At 43.5% G+C, this 18,710-nt stretch overlaps 1 protein-coding gene across 1 annotated transcript in view; it reads left to right on the forward strand.

The window, feature by feature from the left end:
- KATNAL1 (katanin catalytic subunit A1 like 1) overlaps nt 1-18,710 on the forward strand; it is a 178,509-nt gene that overhangs the window by 116,056 nt on the left and 43,743 nt on the right. Inside the window, exons 6-7 of the mRNA XM_073613365.1 lie at nt 5,670-5,775; nt 11,338-11,496. Of these exons, the coding sequence (XP_073469466.1) occupies nt 5,670-5,775; nt 11,338-11,496 (265 nt within the window). The remainder of the gene's footprint in view (nt 1-5,669; nt 5,776-11,337; nt 11,497-18,710) is intronic.

An 18,710-nucleotide genomic window follows, 5' to 3' on the forward strand; every position in this document is an offset into this window, starting at 1 on the left:
GGCCAGCCCTCTTCTTTGCTGTCCCAGCCACTTGACTTGAAAAAGGCTCACGCCCAAAACGCGTTCTCATGACAACAGCTCAGCCCACTTCCAGCTCCCATCCGACTGGACTTCCGGCCGAGTAACTTTCCCGGATACATATCCAGTGTGCCGCTAAGTGGCACCGACCACACGCTGCCCAGGTGACAGCGGCATCTGTCTGTCTTTCCACCACAGTTCATCCTCGTACCATCAGGACCTGAACCCTTGGATTATCTGTGCGGAGTAGTTCTTCCTTTCACCGCAGCACTGGAGTGCTATTCCAAGGCTAAGTAAGCTATTGCAGTGGAGATGTCTGATATATGAGCGCATCTAGCAATTACTGGTTTACTTAAGAGCTACATGGGCTGTCACGTTTTGTTCACCCTTGAGATGTGAACAATGACTGTTCGTTTTTACTTTGAATACATTTTCTTATGTTTACATATAAACTGTGGCACAGTTACCATTATTGGAACCCTTGGGACTGAGTGCTGTAAAACTATATCACACAAGAATACTCCCTAGCGCTTGACCTTTGGAAATTTTTGGTTGTATATTTGCTTTTTTTGCATCATCCCTGGTGTATCTTTCCTACAAGCTGCTGGGGCGTTTCAGACTCATAAGACTTTATTTACATCTTGTTGGCCCCCCATTTAGAATCTGAACTTTTTAAGTTGATTTGACTAAACAGTTTTTGGGGATGAGGTTGATTTGACTGTATAAAAGGAGTGGATTAGTCCTATCAGGTTGATAAACATTTAAAATCTTGCTTTACAATGACCAGCATTTGTTGTGCTCAGTAGGTTTGTCTGGCCGTGTAGCTCTAGCTCCATCTTTCTGGCAATGTTTTCCTTGATATCATGGCCGATTAGGCCAAGATCTTGTTTCTCTGGGTGATATGTTGGAATAAGATAATCATACCTCCTGTTTTATATTATTTTTTCCTAACTAAAGCATATTGTATGTCCATATGCAGAAAACCAAGAGACGGCAGTGCAGTTAAACCCTGCTCTTTACAAAAGTACTTTTAGAAATTGTTACTGGCTTAAATGATTTATGCCAAAGTAAAATAGGGCTATATTTAAGTCTGTAAATCCTGCACCTACCTGGGAATTTATTCTCCAGTTACTTGAAATGTAATATGTATTTACAATAAAGCTGCATCTTTGGGCCGGCTGTTGTATTAGCAATGAGATGATATTTTTTTCATAGGAGAATATCTTGGTATTATAAATAAAAAGCTTGTGCAGAGTACTGGTAAATACTGCTTCAAAGTCCCATGTCTGGAGCTCATTTTAATAAATGCCATAGGCTACTATGTAGTGTGCAAAATCTAAATCCTAGCTTAATGAGAAAATATATTTCCTTTTTATAAGGAGGGTTTATTTTAATTCTCTGTGCATGTTCAGTAAAATAAGGAAACTTACTGGGGTGATATTTGGAAAGCAAAGAGAATTTGTATTTGCAAAAACTGTGCTTCTGTGGCCCTTTCTGAGAGTACATACCACTATTATTACCCATTTTTGAGTGCCCTGGGCCTTGTGTTTATTATGACTTTTGTCACTCATTAATTTATAGTCTAAGGCCTCTTGCGCTCGGTGTTGATGTTTGAACATCTGCATTTTTGGACATACTTTTTTGGCAAATTCATTATTTAAAGTATTCAGCACTCGAAATACAGAATACAGAGGAAGCATTTGTTAATATAGAGACATAGCTATGTACTAAAAACCAGTTTGAGGGATATCAACAAATACATCCATCATAAAGTGCAGAGTTAACCAGTCAAAGGTAACTAATAACAACACAGTCAGTATATGGGTGATTAGTATCGCAAGGATACAGTCGAACCCTCTCTAGACAAAAGCATATACCGTGGTCAGAGTGCCTAGGATATGTAAACCTTTCTCTTTAAGCCATATAGGTGAGGTAATTATAGGAAGGGGGGTGGAGGCAAAAGAAGAAAAAAAAGCATTTTCAAACTGCAGTGTGCAAGAGGCCGAAGTGTATCCAGATCCAAGAAAAATTATGTAATAAATTGCAGCTTAACAGTCTTGAGATGTGGTGGAGGATGATACTCACTAATTGTACCATATTTATAAAGGAGCAGTGTTGTCACCCTTGGACAGGGATACAACACATCTTCCTCTCCTCCATAACATAGGGGGAGGTGTACTGTATTCCACATAACTGGTAACCACTGACTAAAGTGCTGCACAGGTAGGGAGCACAGAAATAGCAAAACACTTTCAATGGTATATTTAACTAAAGAGGGAAGTTCATTTTTAGGCATCACATACGCTTTAATTTAAAGTTTTAGGTGGGTCACATCAATATTTTTGGATCTTATTACTATTTTTATATAGCACTTTTAGAATACTTAGCCCACTTGACTTACCACAATGGAGCTTATGTAAAAACTGCAGGCATACCATAAGTTAAGTCTAACGAAGTGCCTACTGCCTTGTAGACTTATCTCTATTACTCATATCTGACAAGTTTATTATGCTCCAGGAATATGACTTCCAGAGCGCCGATGCTGCTCACTGTGGTCTCCGTTCCTTCAAGAGCAGAGTCACTAAAACTGCTATACCTGTTCCTCCCCTCCTCCTGCTCTGGAGGTGACATGCACCTAATTGGACTTGACTCATAGTGTGCCTGCACATTCCTGAAATTCAGCTTTAGGATGTTTATGTGATTTTAAAAGTAATTTCAGTAATTTTAAAGGTTAAGTTCACCTTTTGTTACATGTTACACCCATATTCAGGGTGTGACATACTACAGACGCCTTTGCGGCTGTCAGCTTGTAGTTCTCGATGAACTACCAGGGCACTGTTGGTCACTCTAGGTAGTTCATTGAGCTTTCTGTCAGAATGTCACAGCCTGCCCATGTGAGGTACAAACAGACAGATACACAGACCGTCTGCAGGAGCCTGAGATTTCACCTACGATCAATCAGCAGATCGCGGGTGCAATACTTTGCAGGCTCCTAGTAAGAAATAAAATAAATGCACATTTTTTTACCTGAAAAAAGATAATGCATTTATTTAGTTATTTTTTTTTTTTACAAAGGTGAACTTATTCTTTAAGGTCCTGTTTCAGGCACTTTCTATTATGGTAAAATAAAAAATAACCAAACGCCCAAGCACTCCTATAAGTGAAAACTCAAAAATACAGAAATAACGTGAAGCCCTAAGGAAAGTCACATAACGCAACACATTGTGTGGAGCCAGTAACATCATGCTGTTACCCGGAAGTGAACGGGCAGCCATCTTGCTGGAGGTCTATCCCATTGCATTGCCCTATACTGCAGTGTACCCGTTTGTGCACTTTTAAGCCAAGTACAATACTTTTTAAAAAAAAAAAAACATATTTGTAGCAGAGAGCACTATATACCGTATTTATCTGCGTATAACACGCACTTTTTTTCCCTTAAAATCAGGGGAAAATCGTGGGTGCGTGTTATACGCTGATCCCCGCTGATTGTGAGTGGAGTGGAGCGGAGCGATCGCGCCAAGATACACATAGCCAAGTGTACTTGGCTCTTCTTAGCTCCGCTCACAGTCACGCCCAGTTCCGCCATTGGACCTGTGTTATGTCCATCATAGGGAAGGACTGGACGTGACTGTGAGCGGAGCCGAGAAGAGAAGAGCCGAGTACACTCGGCTATGTGTATCTCGGCTCTGCCCAGTCCCTGCGATCTCGGTGGCGCTCGCTCTGCTCCGCCAAGTCCCTGCGATCTCGGCAGCTCCATATTTAAATCTGGACAAGTCTGCAATGGACACTGGGGGCAAGGCTGCAATGGACACTGGGGTAGGCTGCACTGACAAGGCTGCAGATGGACACTGATAAGGCTGCGTTGATGGGCATTTAAATGTAAGTTTTTTTCCTTAAAGTTCCCTCCCAAAAGTTTTTTTCCTTAAAATTCCCTCCTAAACTTGGGGTGCGTGTTATACGCCCATAAATACAGTACTCTTCTTATTTTGAAGCTTTATATTGTCCTGGACCTTAGCATGATGGAGGATGGAAGTGGATTGTGAAACTTCTGCATATTGGAGTGGAGATCATTGCTGTGGCTTGTGAGAACTTCATTTAAAGGAGAAGGCGTATATGACCTAATATCTCATAGGTCTAGGTATAAGCTGAGATCCTAGGTATTATGGTAATGGGCTGTGCACTGCCTGAGGATCTACATATTTTAGTCACGGTGGGAAAATTAAGACCTTGAAATAAGAAGAAGCATTAATGATACATTTTGAGGATTAATAGAATAAACATATGTTAAATAGTATATGCGGACAAATTGAGTACATATGAATTTTTGGCACTGCATTTTGTTTGATATACATTGTGAAGATTTAAAGGAGAACACACAGACATTTTTTTTTCTTATTAATTTTGCATGTTGGTATATATGTATTAACTGAGTACATATGGATTTTTGCACTGAAATTTATGTGGTACACACAGTGAAGTCCTAAAGGAGAACACATAGACACTTTTTGATTTTCTCTTTTTTGTTTATTTTGTATTGTGGTACATTTGGACAAACAGAGTACATATGGATCATTTTATTGATCTTTTTTTTTTGTTATTGATTCTGGGAAGATTTTTAAGTAAAGTACACGGACACTTTGTTTTTCATATTATTCTTTTATTTTAGGTATAATAGCAATGAAGTGAACATTATGTTCTATATATTTGCACACATTCACCTGGTATATTATGTTTGAGTACTGCGCGGCACTAATTTATTTATTTTTTATACATTCTGTTATGGGGTGACAGCCATCTCCTACTTGTGCTACTCCAGCCTGTCAAATGAACTTCTACTTGAAACGAACTGTGCAGGGACACACTGTGCAGAGACACACATTAAACGGACAATGGTCTACTTTTGTCCCTATTGGTAAGCTGGTCTGGAGCAATGATGTGCAGTTTTTTTTTTTAATGGCGGTGATCAGCAACTTATAGCAGGACTGCAATATTGCGGCCGGCATTTGGACACTGACGCTTTTGACACTTTTTGGGAACCAGTGACACTAATACAGTGATCAATGCTAAAAAAATGCACCTGACACTGTACTAATGACACTGGCTGGGAAGGGGTTAAATGTGTGTCTAGCCAGTGTTTGTGTACTTTTTGTGGTGCTTTCAGTAGGAGAAATAATAGATTTTATTCCCTGCTTTGTGGGGAATTCATGACGATCGTCTGGTGCTAGCGGTAATCCATTGACCAGCACCTAGTACCCGGTGGTGTGCGCGCGTAGCCCCCTACCCGGAAGTGTCAGATCACATACTAGGTAGGGATCTGGCGCAACCGAGACACCTTGCCCGCCATATATCTAGGTTATACGATCAGCAAGCGGTTAATGAGAATAGACCCCCCATTAGTATCAATATGTTTCCAAAGTACCATGAAGTTTCCTTATGTTACAACACACAGAAATCTGTTTTAAATGCACATCTAACTCATGTAAACCTCTTTCATTATCATTGGAGGTTTATGTCTTTAGCTCCTAAATTGGCTCCATAGTGTCAAATCACATAGGGATGGATAAATTGATAAATCTTCCCAATGGTTTATGTAAAGATTATTGACGCTTTATAGGACTTACAGAATTTCTTTTGTCTGTCTTACTAAATAGGGAGGACATTGCTGATCTAGAGGAAGCAAAGAAGCTATTAAGAGAAGCTGTAGTCCTGCCAATGTGGATGCCTGACTTCTTCAAGGGTATCAGGAGACCCTGGCGGGTTAGTATAGAACCGATAACACTGATATTTTGTTTTTAAGGTACAGATACAGTAAAAGCGAAATATATAAAACATTTTAAAGATTAGTACACCCAACATTTTAAAATACAGTAATGGCAAGAAACTGGGTGCATACCTCGGCTTGTTGAGTCTGGAATTCTGGGGCCGGGATAGTTTAGTTGAATGTGTTAGATAGAAAGTTTAGGTGCACATCGCTGCAAGTCCTCTATGAAGGAGTATGTGACAGTCTCAGCAAGGGCTCCAACCAGGCCATGCCCCAACGCATTTCGCTCTGCCCCGGAGCTTAATCATGAGGCAGATCGAAATGTATTTGGGGCGTGGCCTGGTTGGAGCCCTTGCTGAGGCTGCCACATACTCTTTCACAGAGGTCTTGAAGCGTTGTGCGGCTTATGGGATATTTTTCCTGCTACTTAATTAAATGGGTCCTTATAACATTTTCCTGCTTACCTTGACCCTGTCTCTTTTGCCGGCCATCACAATAAATGACTGATTGGGGTGCTTAGAAGGTAGTCTAAGGTTATTGCAATAAATTCAAGATTTGCATATACATGAGGTGCCTCTACCCCATTATCTTTTAGTTGTTTCGACATATGGTTTCCCCTGAAGTTAACTTCTTGTGCATTTTTTGATCATGCTCTGGTTAACATGCTCTACTTGAATTGCCTAGATGTGTGAAAAGTTCACCAAAAAGAGCCCTTGCACACCGGGGCGGGGTCGGCGTCGGCGTTAAAACGCCGCTATTATTAGCGGCGTTTTACCGTCGGTATTTGGCCGCTAGCGGGGCGGTTTTACCCCCGCTAGCGGCCGAGAAAGGGTTAAATACCACCGCAAAGCGCCTCTGCAGAGGCGCTTTGCCGACGGTATAGCCACGCCGTCCCATTGATTTCAATGGGCAGGAGCGGTAAAGGAGCGGTATACACTCCGCTCCTTCACCGCTCCGAAGATGCTGCTGGCAGGACTTTTTTTACCGTCCTGCCAGCGCACCGCTCCAGTGTAAAAGCCCTCAGGGCTTTCACACTGGAATACAAGCAGCGGCACGTTCAGGTCGGTTTGCAGGCGCCATTATTAGCGCAATAGCGCCTGCAAACCGCCCCAGTGTGCAAGGGCTCAAAAGAGAATAAATTCCTTTATCTCGTCACTAGGAGAATCCATTGACTAGCTCATCCCTTGACCTACTTATACTCACCTTTCCCATGCTTTAATGGCCTGATCTTTCTTTGCTCCCACAAAATACCCTGTGCTTCTGGATATGGTGGAGCATGTTCCCAAGATGCAATGCTTGGGCCTGAACAGCCAGTCACCAGGCCCAAAACTGTTACTTGACAGAAGTGACATCATAAATCTTGTGTAAGTTCTAACACCAATGATTACAGAGCTTACACAGGGTGCTGACTGCAAAGGAGGAAGGGGCAATGAGAGAACACAGTGAAGAATGAATTGGGTCAAGGAATCGGTTTTGAAGGGACCCTGTCATTTTGCCCTGAAACCGGCAAACTTTCTGTTAGCTCAGATTCAGAGGAAAGACCGCTTGTATGTGTTCCACTGACACATTCCTCTGCCCGGGTATGCACCTTTTGACTGGCATACAGTGGTCTGTTGGTGAAACTGTTTTTTTTTTTTTTAGGTTGTGACTGAAAATCGGTGTACAGTTGCTCAGCTGATGAGCAGTACAATTCAACTAGATTTCTCCCACATGGAGACTTCTTTTCCAGTCCTCAATGCCAAGAAAAAATTAAAAGCCACAAGACCCTGTGCAAAATGTAAACTTATACCTTCAGATAAAAAAATATATATAGATATATCTATATATAGATAGATATATCTATCTATCTATATATAGATATGTATATACCGGTATATGTTGCATACAAAGATCTTTGAGTAGCAAGTGTTTCAGATGCTAAAAATTGTAACCTGTCAGAATATAAAAACCACTAAACTGGCATAATAAAATAGCAGCTGTCTCAGGTTCCTGCATGTACATTCACATAACTTATTTGCACCCTGGTGAGCTTTTACAAGATAAATTAGGGCACCCGCTTCTCAGAAGTTACTATTGGTTTTTCAACATTAGGACCAATAGAAGTTGAAGATGAAGGTAAACCAGTGTATGACTAGGATATTACAACTTCACTGGGGTTTGGGGACCCATGGCCATTTATTAATGCCAGTTTAGGCAATTTTTTACACTAGCAGGTCTACCGAAGGGCTCATTCACACCATGTGCAGTGATCTGCGTTTTTTTCCATGCTGGTTCAATGCAGTTCACTGTAGGGGCACATAGAAAACAACTGAATAAAGATCTAAAAAAGTTTAATCATTAGGATTTTGAGCCATCCAGGGACCCGCCACTTCACAATTGATGATATGAAAATGCATGGCATGCATGAAAATGTCACACAATGTACATCAACACCACATACATTGTTGATGCTTAGCTGTAAATTTATGCATATGTTCAGTATGGTGTGAAAGGAACCAAACAAAAACTGGGTAAAGTTTTACATTTCTAAACATTTCTAAACCTATATATAAACCTACCATGGACTCCAATAGCGATTAGAATGTAATAAAGCAGTGGTCATCAACTCCTGTCCTCAGGGTCCACTAACAGGCCAGGTTTGCAAGATAACTGAAATACATTCCAGGTGAGATCATTTACTGCTCAGTGATTACCATATTCTAGTCTGCGTCTCCACCAAGGTAATACATAAAACCTGGCCTGTTAGTGGGCCCTGAGGACAGGGTTGATGACCACTGTAATAAAGCATATAGATGAGTTAATGGATTTTCTTAAGCCTTGTATACACCACTAGTTTTTGGGTTTGAACGAAAAAACTGACAGCTCTGGTCAGAGCCGCTGTACCAACAATTTGATGTTAGCAATCTCCACTACTGTTCTATTGTGTTCTAAAAGGGGGTGCGCCCCCACGGCAGAACACTCTGGTCAGCGCTCACAGCCGTTGGCAGACCTTTTTCGGTCATGAGCCTTTGACGCGAACAGCCGGCTTCTGTCGGACCGGTTACCATGCACACGGGCCAAATGCTAGATGGTTTCTGTTAAACCGGCCAACATTTGGCCCGTGTGTACTAGGATTAATGTCAGTGAAAGATATGCATTTTCTATAGAATTCAGTGGGATAAGCAATACTAGCTTTTGAATTATTTTACCAGATGGAATTAGAATAAAATATACTTCAAATGGTTTCATTGAAAGGGACATTACTATCTAAAACATGTAAAATGCACATAGTTCAAGTTACTTTGCTGCATACAGTATATCTGTCAGTTTAATAAACACTCTGTAGTAATAAGCTTATGTAGTGATATATTATACACTGGAATACTTATCAAGTGGCACCCAACTGCTATTTACTTATTTAAAATAGATTAGATTTGCAACTTTAGCGCACAAAAAAGCAGTTGGAGCGCAAGCTGAATTACATACTAGTAATTTAAAGCTAAACTAAAGCAAGGCATAAAAGACATGCATTAATGCAGCATTTTATGCAGTAATAAATCATTAAAGCATATTTATGGTCAAAATTTAAGGTCGTATATTCATTTCCACATTGTACAATTATTTCTAGCCTACTCCTCTTAATCTGAATGATCTTGAAGTTTATAAGCTTACCTTGTGGAACTTTGCTTTCTAAAGCTACATTAACTATTTTTAACCCTCATGCTGCTAGCATTAGTAAATAGATAGGAAAGTATATTCTATTTACTTTTTTTAAACCTTTTTTTTTACATTTCTTCACTTACTTCCTGGTTTCCAGGCCTATGAAAATGATGTCCTACATTCCAGGATTCTTCTGGAGGGGAGGAGTGGTTTTCTCAGCTAAGCAGATCCTCCTGCCTGCATGCCTGAGCTAAGGGCAGATGGATTTCAGGAAGTAAATGCTACATCAATCATCTGCCCTTACTCAAGATGGTCATGGCCAGAATTGCTGGGGGGGCTGTTCTTCAAAGTGATTTCTCAGCAGAATAAAGCGTGGGTGGGTGGGTGAGTTTGCTTTAAATGTCAAAAATGAATTAAATAGTGTGTTTGGTTTGTGGTGCTCAGATGCAGTGTAGTTCCACTTTAAACTCTCCACACCCCCCTAAATTCTGTGACATGTATTCACTATGCCCTGTGAGTAGTCATTGCTGTGTCACACATTTTACAGAACCTGACTTCTGAACTACAGAGGTGCTGGAAGGAATAGTTTCAGGATTTGGAGTAAGTACAAGAATTGCCACTCACAGGCAGCAAGGTACCATGGGATATATAGTCCTTAGAAATTGAAAGTAAAGAGCAGAACAAAAGCGGCAAAGCTTGAAGGGAAACCAAGAGGTTGTGGAAAGAGATAGCCAGCAGACAGGCAGAACTCACAACATGAAAGTAGATTTTTTTTAAATAAGCTTTTTTTGGATTGTCAAAAATAACTATTGTTTGTATTGCTATTACAATGCTGATGTTATAAAATGTATGCTGTAACCGTAGAACTCCTTTCAATTTATTTTTTTAAGCTGAACTCCAGGAAAAGTAACAATTTTCCCTTGCAGTTGGGGCTAAATGCTTGCTTATGTCTAGGGGATTGGGGAAAGCAGTTTTGCTTACCTGATCCTCCACTCCTGCAGGCTCCCACACACTGCAAGACTGGTCCTTCAGCCTGTTCTCCCCAGTTGGATGCCCTCTAACGTTGGGACTGATGCAGGGCTCATAGCCTTGCAATGGACATGAGAATGCTGAGGAGCAGTCTATTACTAGGATGTAGGGGAGCGCTGGCTGCAGGGGGAGCAGAGGGTAGGGTAAGTAAAACTGCCTTTCCCTTCCCCCAGACATAAATGAGCATTTAACTCTTGCAGTGCAGGCACAGCCCCGCTGTAGGGGAGGATTTTTACTGTCCTCCAGTTTTGGGCTTTAAATGCAGTTAGTGCACGTACCTGTGTTTGACTTTGTATTAGCTCCCTAGGTGAAAAGAATAGAGTGAGCAGACAGATGACTACATCAGCTTGCTGCTGATCTCTAATGCCACGTTCACATGGACACTGTCAGGTGGCAACAAATGGTTTGAAACAGGTTTTTAACTCACTTTGACTGACAAAACCATGCAATGGTCACTGGAGAGCTTCTCTTCTCTTAATGCAAACAGGCGAATGGAAATTTTTAGAGCTGAACTAGAGTACAAAAAGGAAACCCATGCAAGCACAAGGAGAACATGTAAACTCCAGGCAAATTGTGTCCCGGCCAAGATCTGAACTGGGGACCCCAGTGCTGCAAGGGAGATTTGCGAAGTCACATATCTGGCAGACAGCATAGGCTCTGCACCACAGCCTTGTTCATGAATGCCTTGTAAAGTGAAGTAAAATCTGATGTGTTCAGCGAAGAGCAGTATCAGCTCTCCTTATAGATACTCCCCTAATCTTAAAATTTGATTTAGATTTCTTTAAAACATTGCAATATATTAAATAGAGGTCTTTTTTTTATATTCTAAGTTTGCCTATAATTTGCATATAGACAAGACTGTAATATAAACCCAATATTTTCCCTTTCAGGGTGTTCTGATGGTTGGACCGCCTGGAACTGGCAAAACTATGCTGGCCAAAGCTGTAGCCACAGAATGCGGAACAACATTTTTCAATGTTTCTTCTTCAACATTAACGTCCAAGTACAGAGGGGAGTCTGAAAAGCTGGTCCGCTTATTATTTGAAATGGTACATTATTCTTTGTAAATCACTGCATGATTCAGCTGCATCTGTCTAAAATGTTAAAAGCAGCAAAAATAATGTTTAAATGAGAATAAAATTAAAGAGAGAGTAGCGTGTGAGAGTATTTGCAGTGTTCTGAAATGCTGATTTAATATGGTAAGGTATGGAAAGTAGACAAACATTCTGACTACCAGTATGACAAATATGGCTGGTTTGTATGGGCTTCTACTATGAAACAAGATAGGATCCTATAGTGGACCATGGACATACCAGGGTAGATGAAGGAATATCTTTGTCAGCTGTCACATAAATGGCTCACCCAAATGCACATACTAATATGAAGAAAGTAAAAAGAAAAACAACTTGACAATGTTTTACCATTCCTTACTGTGTACAAAAAAAGAAAACATCTAGCTTTTAGCCAGTTGGGTTGCTCTCTCCTCCCAGGTAGTGGTCAATTGTGGGTTATCTGTTGCCACCATAGACATAAGATTGTTGTCTAGTCCAGTCAAAAACAGAAATATCTGGTGATTATCATCTCTCCTCTATGGACAGCTTAAAGTACACTGGATATCCTGGGTCTGTAGACCTGCTGTGGCGCTTTTAGGGGGCATTCTGTGGCGCTTTTAGGGGGCATTGTCTCTCCAGAATGTTTTTTTTTTAAGGATAATTTCACAAATGCATATAATGCAGGTAAAAAGATCTGCATTTACTAATTTGTTTTAGGAGCCTGGAAAGCATTGTACCAGCAATCAGAAGATTGCTGGTGCCATGCAGGACTCCTTCAGACTGTCAGTGTAAGCTGTATTCCCGTACATCGAACAGGCAGGCAGTTTCTCACTGATAGGAAGAATCCATGAACTACCAAAGTGCTCAACAGCGCCGTGGTAGTTCATTGAGAGCTACAAGCCGACAGTCGCAAAGGATGACGGTACTTGTAGTTCAGTAATTTACAGAACTCTGTGAATGAATGACGAAGCCCCACACGGCTAGTACAGGGAACTTCCCCCCCATACTGCTGTTACACAGAGGCAGCAGATCCCTGACAGGCTGCAGGAGTGGGAACATGTTACAGAGGACAGAGAGAGAGTCTTGTGTTTTGGCAGGAAGATCTCACTGTTAAAGCTCAACTCCAGCCAAAACATTTATTTTCTAGTGTTGTATAGTAGAGGGGTTTAAAGCCTCTGTCAGGGTTTTACTGCCGTCTTTGTCCTCTTTTGGGCAATTTACTCTCCCTTGTCCCAGAGACGGGTGTGTATGATGACAAAAAGAACACCAAAAACACATGTATTTAGTAAAGTGGGGGAATTAGACTTCTGGTTTTGATGGCCCTCTGTGTCTTCCTGTCTTGGTGGTAGCTGCACCTTCCTTTTTCTTGTCTCTGTCCCATCCGGACAGAAAGTACGATGGCTTCAGGCAATGCTCTCTGAATGATGTATGTAAGTAACTCTGTTCTTTTGAAGAGAATTATTTTCTAAATAAGCATACTAGTTGATCATTTTGTTTTTCTTCCTATAATTTTCTGACATGACTTTTGTAGCCAATCATTCAATAATTCAATTTCAATTCCTGTGTACAATAGCTTCTAAAATAGATGTTTTTGTGGCCCACAGTTTGAAACTTAAGTACCCTTTTTGTAGCATTCTGTTATAATGCTAAAACTTCAATTTCTTGTACAAAGTGTGGACACGGACGCTATTCATGAGTGGTGATGACAAGCACAGCTGAGAATTTCCAAGAAGCAATTGTGTTAAAGGAAAAACTCTGGTCTCAACAAAAACATTTTTTTGTCATTTTTAAAGGCAGAACTAGTCTTTATAAATAACCAGCTAACTGGTTTGTTTTGATTTCTAAACTGGATTGTATGGCTGATACAAATAACGGTAATCCTCTAAATTGGGCACCTTGCTGCCTGTGCCTGCCTTATTGTCAGGTCACCTAGAGGTTGGGTGACAGATGCACACCGTTGGGATCAGGAGTGCACCACAAGGCAGTGGACCCTACGGCTGACTGCTGCGGATGGGAGGGTGGTAAGGAATGCAGGGCCGCTGGGACACCAACACTGATCCCACCGGGGTTAGAGCGGAGGATTCCCTGGGGCGCGGAGTCTAAGAGCCAGCAGGTGTTCACCAGAGCCTCTAGAGGTGAGGATGGACTGGGCTGCAACTGGCTCCAGGTCGCGACCCCCAGCTCACACCCACAGTAGGCAACAGGAGGATAGGGAAAGTAAAGGAATAAGCCAAGGTCAGGGCCACAAGCAGACAAGTACAACAGAGTTCACGCCAAGGTTCAGGGTCACAGGCAAACGGGGATAGTCTGGGACACGCCAGAGGTCAGGGTCACGAGCAGACAGGAATAGTAGAGAACACACCAAGGTCAGTAACAGAAACAAACATAGAGCACACGGCAGGCAGGAACAGGAAGCCAAACACACAAAGGTTGATCAGCAGGGCTGGCCTGCAGTGCCGAGGTTAATATAGAGTTCTCTGATAGGAGCTGGGGTGGAGCCGTGCTAGGGGAGAGTTAAAGGGGTTGTAAAGGTAAAAATTTTTTCACCTTAATGCATTCTATGCATTAAGGTGAAAAAACTTTTGACAATACCGCCGCCCCCAGCCCCCCCGTTTTACTTACCTGACGCCTCGAATCTCCGCTGCTCGTTCTCGTCATCTCCATTGCAGCTCAGCATGGTCGCTGATTGGCTGCAGTGGATGGATTGAAAGCAGCGCAGCCATTGGCTCGCGCTGCTGTCAATCACATCCGATGACGCGGCGCGCCGGGGGGCGGGGCCGAGTGATACAGCGAGTGGCTATAGCCGCCGGCTGTATCACGGGAGCGCGCCCGCAAGCACTCACCACCATGCGAGGGAGCTCGCATTAAGGTGGTTAATGCTTGCGGGGAGGAGCTGAAACAGCTGCCGAGGGACCCCAGAAGACCAGGTTCGGGGCCACTCTGTGCAGAACGAGCTGCACAGTGAAGGTAAGTATAACATGTTTGTTATTTTTAAAAAAAAAAAAATTTACCTTTACAACCCCTTTAATAAAAGCAGTCAGGTGAGAGTCAGCTGGTCTTTAGAGATGAACACATGGAAACAGGTAAGCTGATAGACAACACTATTGCATAACCATGACAGTACCCCCCCTCTTACGAGGCCTCCCCCTTCCCCGCTTGGGACCAGGTTTAGAGGAGAACTTCAAATGAAACTTCCTCAACAGATGAGGTGCAAAGACCTCAGAAGCCTTGACCCATGACCTCTCCTCAGAACCAAACCCCTTCCAATGCACGAGGTACTGGAGAATGCCTCTACAGAGTCGGGAATCCAAAATTTGGCTAACCTCGTACTCCTGATCATCCTCAGAGACCGGCACTGTGGTAGAAAGAGGACGAGAGAACTTATTGAGGACTAAAGGCTTCAGAAGGGCAACATGGAAGGAGTTAGAGATTTTGAGGCTTTTGGGAATCTGGAGCTTGAAACAAATCGGTTTCAGTTTGGAAGTTATGGTGTACGGACCAATAAATCTTGGGGCAAATTTGAGAGAAGGTACCCGGAGTTTGATGTTCCTGGTGGAGAGCCAGACTTTGTCTCCTGGCTGAAGAGAAGGCGGCTTACACCTGCGACGGTCAGCAAAATTCTTGAATTTGTTGGCAGCTTTCTGGAGGGAATCATGAACGTCAGCCCACATGGAATTGAATGATTCCTGAACAGTAGCCAAGGCTGGAATGTCGGAAGAACAGGTCATAGGAAGAGGGAGTTGAGGATGTTTTCCCATAAACAGTGATAAAGGGTGTTTTCTGAGAACTGACGTTGACATGATTATTGTGGGAGAACTCTGCCCACGGAAGTAGTGATGCCCAATCATCGTGATGAGCCGAGACCAAGGTACGGAGAAAGACCTCCAACTCCTGATTAACCCTCTCAGTCTGGCCATTGGATTGGGGATGGTAAGAAGAGGTCAAATCCAAGGTAATGTTGAGGGATTTGCAAAAGGCTCTCCAAAAACGGGACGTAAATTGAACACCCCTGTCCGAAACGACATGGGAAGGAATACCATGAAGGCGGAAAATCTCTCGTACAAAAATGGGAACCAAGGCAGAGGCAGAAGGGAGACCAGGAAGAGGAACAAAATGAGCCATCTTGGAGAACCGATCGATTACCACCCAAATGGCTGTATTATTCTCCGACAGTGGAAGATCGGTGATAAAATCAATGGCGATGTGAGACCAGGGCTCCTTAGGAATGGGCAAGGGCATGAGAAGACCAGCAGGTTCTTGTGTGGAAGATTTAGACTGAGCACAGACATGACAAGCCTTAACATAATCTTTAACATCCGAGTGGAGGTTAGGCCACTAGTAGAGACGACTGATGAGCAGGAAGGATCAGAGGAACCCCGCATGACCTGCCATCTTGGAATCATGTCCCCAACGAAGGATCTTAGCTCCGTGGGAACAAAGGTCTTGCCAGGAGGAATTTTTGATTCCAGGGTGGTAGAATGGGCAACAATGCATGAGGTTGGAATGATCGGCTCAGGATCAGGGGTGGACTCCTTGTCCAAAGTTTCAAATGACCTAGAGAGCGCATCAGCCCGACCGTTGCAGGAACCAGGTTTGTACGTAATCGTGAATTTAAAACGAGAAAAGAAGAGACTCCACCTGGCCTGTCTGGGGTTCAGACGTTTAGCATTCTGTAGGTATTGTAGATTCTTATGATCAGTAAAGATCGTAATGGAGTGAGGGGAACCCTCCAAGAGATGACGCCACTCTTCCAACGCCAATTTAATTGCGAGAAGTTCCCGATCACCAATGCCATAATTTCTCTCTGCCTGAGAAAATTTTTTGGAGAAGAACGCAGATGGTTGACGTCTCTTCTCAAAGAACTGAAGAAGCACACCTCCCACCCCCACCGAAGAAGCGTCTACTTCAATAAAAAATGGTTCCTCAGGATTTGGTCTCCTCAAGAGAGGTCCAGAAACAAAGGCCTGTTTCAGATCGTGAAACGCAGAGACAGTCTCGGGAGGCCAGTCTTTGGCATTCGCACCCTTCTTGGTTAAAGCGATAATAGGCACGGCAATGGAAGAGTAATTCCTTATGAACTGCCTATAATAATTTGTGAAGCCAAGAAAGCGCTGTGTTGCCTTAAGGCTAGCAGGAAGGGGCCAGTTGGTAATGGCCGAGACCTTTCCGGGATCCATGCGAAGACCCAAACTAGAAACAAAACATCCCAGAAACAGGACCTCAGGACATTCAAAGGAACACTTCTCCAGCTTGGCATAGAGATTATTCTCTCTAAGGCGCTGAAGTACGTTGCGGACATGGTTCCTGTGAGCAAGCAGATTTTCAGAAAAGATGAGAATGTCATCCAGATAGATGACAACAAACTGGTATAGTAGATCCCTGAAGATTTCATTGACAAAGTTCTGGAACACAGCTGGAGCATTACACAAACCAAAAGGCATAACCAGGTATTCGTAATGCCCGTCCCTAGTGTTAAACGCAGTCTTCCATTCGTCACCTTCCCGTATTCTAATGAGGTTGTATGCACATCTGAGATCCAACTTGGTGAAAATGGAAGCCCCATTCAACCTGTCAAATAGCTCAGATATTAGAGGTAAGGGGTATCGGTTTTTGATAGTCACTGCATTTAACCCTCGATAGTCGATGCAGGGTCTGAGGGTACCATCCTTTTTAGCAACGAAAAAGAACCCTGCTCCTGCAGGCGACGGATGAAACCTCTCTCCAAATTCTCGGCGACATACTCAGACATGGCCTGGGTCTCTGGAATGGACAGAGGGTAGGTACGACCCCTGGGTAGAGTTGCTCCAGGGACAAGGTCAATGGCACAGTCAAAAGATCTGTGGGGAGGAAGCACCTCAGCAGACTTCTTACAGAACACATCCCGGTAATCGCTGTATGCCGAGGGAAGATCAGACGATACGGATGTGGTAGCAATGGGAAGTCTCTCCTTGGGGACCACCTTGAGAAGACAGGACGAGAAACACGAAGGGCCCCAAGCCAGGATCTGCCCAGAGACCCAGTCCACATGTGGAGAGTGGAGCTGTAGCCAAGAAAGGCCTAATACAATGGGGGTAGAGGCCTTGGGTAGAATGAAGAAGGAAATCCACTCCTGGTGGAGTATCCCTACCGACATCCTAATAGGTAGCGTCTGGAAACGGATAGGGCCCCCTGGGAGCACAGTGCCATCAATTGCTGAGACTACCAGTGGTGTAGCGAGGGGAGAAAGGGTAAGCTTCAAAGAAGAAGCAGTTCTCCAATCCATAAAATTGCCGGCAGCCCCGGAGTCCAGATATGCTAGGACCGATTGGGAAGAAGGGCCTACATGGAGGAACACCCGAAGAAGAAGATGATGTTTCTGGGTCCAATACTCCACCTTCTAAATGTATTAGACCCGAGCGTTTCCCGGACGAAGCGAGCAGGAGTCACGAAAATGACCCTTGCCCCCACAATAAAGACACAAGCTCAGAGTTCTGCGTCTAGCACATTCTTCGGGGGTTAGTCTGGTCCGGCCCAGCTGCATAGGTTCCTCAGCAGGCAGAGGATGCTCCACAGGGCGACGGGAGAAGAGTTCTGGCTGACTAGGACCTTGGGGGTGCTGGCGTCTTTTTTTTCTAGGGACCTCTCCTGGAAACTAATGTCAATCTGATTGCACAAGGAAATTACATCGTCCAGACCGGCGGGGATGGCTCTTCCTGCTAATTCGTCCTTCACTCGGTCAGAGAGGCCATGTAAAAAGGTTGCGACCAGAGCCTCATTGTTCCAGCTCAATTCAGCTGTGAGGATACGGAACTGAAGCGCATATTGTCCCATTGAACAAGATTCTTGGCGAAGGCGTAAAAGGGCACTAGCCGCTGAAGAAGCCCGAGCTGGCTCCTCGAAGATATTACGAAAAAGCTTCAAGAAGTCGGACAGGCTGGAAACCGCCGGGTCATTCTTCTCCCACAGGGGGGCAGCCCAAGCTAAAGCTTCACCAGAGAGGAGGGAAATTATATAGGCTACCTTAGCCCGATCAGACAGAAAGATTTGGGGCTGGAGCTCAAAATAAATGGTGCATTGGCTGAGGAAGCCCCTGCAGGCCTTGGAGTCCCCAGAAAAATGGGACGGAGCTGGCAGTGAATATGAATGTGTGGCTGCGACTGGTGCGATAGGTGCAGCTGCTTGAGGCTGCAGGTTTGGGTTTCCCAAGGAGGCCTGGAGCTGCTCGAAGCGGG

The sequence above is a fragment of the Aquarana catesbeiana genome, linkage group LG02 (genome assembly GCF_042186555.1).
Source record: "Aquarana catesbeiana isolate 2022-GZ linkage group LG02, ASM4218655v1, whole genome shotgun sequence".
NCBI classification, from domain to species: domain Eukaryota; kingdom Metazoa; phylum Chordata; class Amphibia; order Anura; family Ranidae; genus Aquarana; species Aquarana catesbeiana.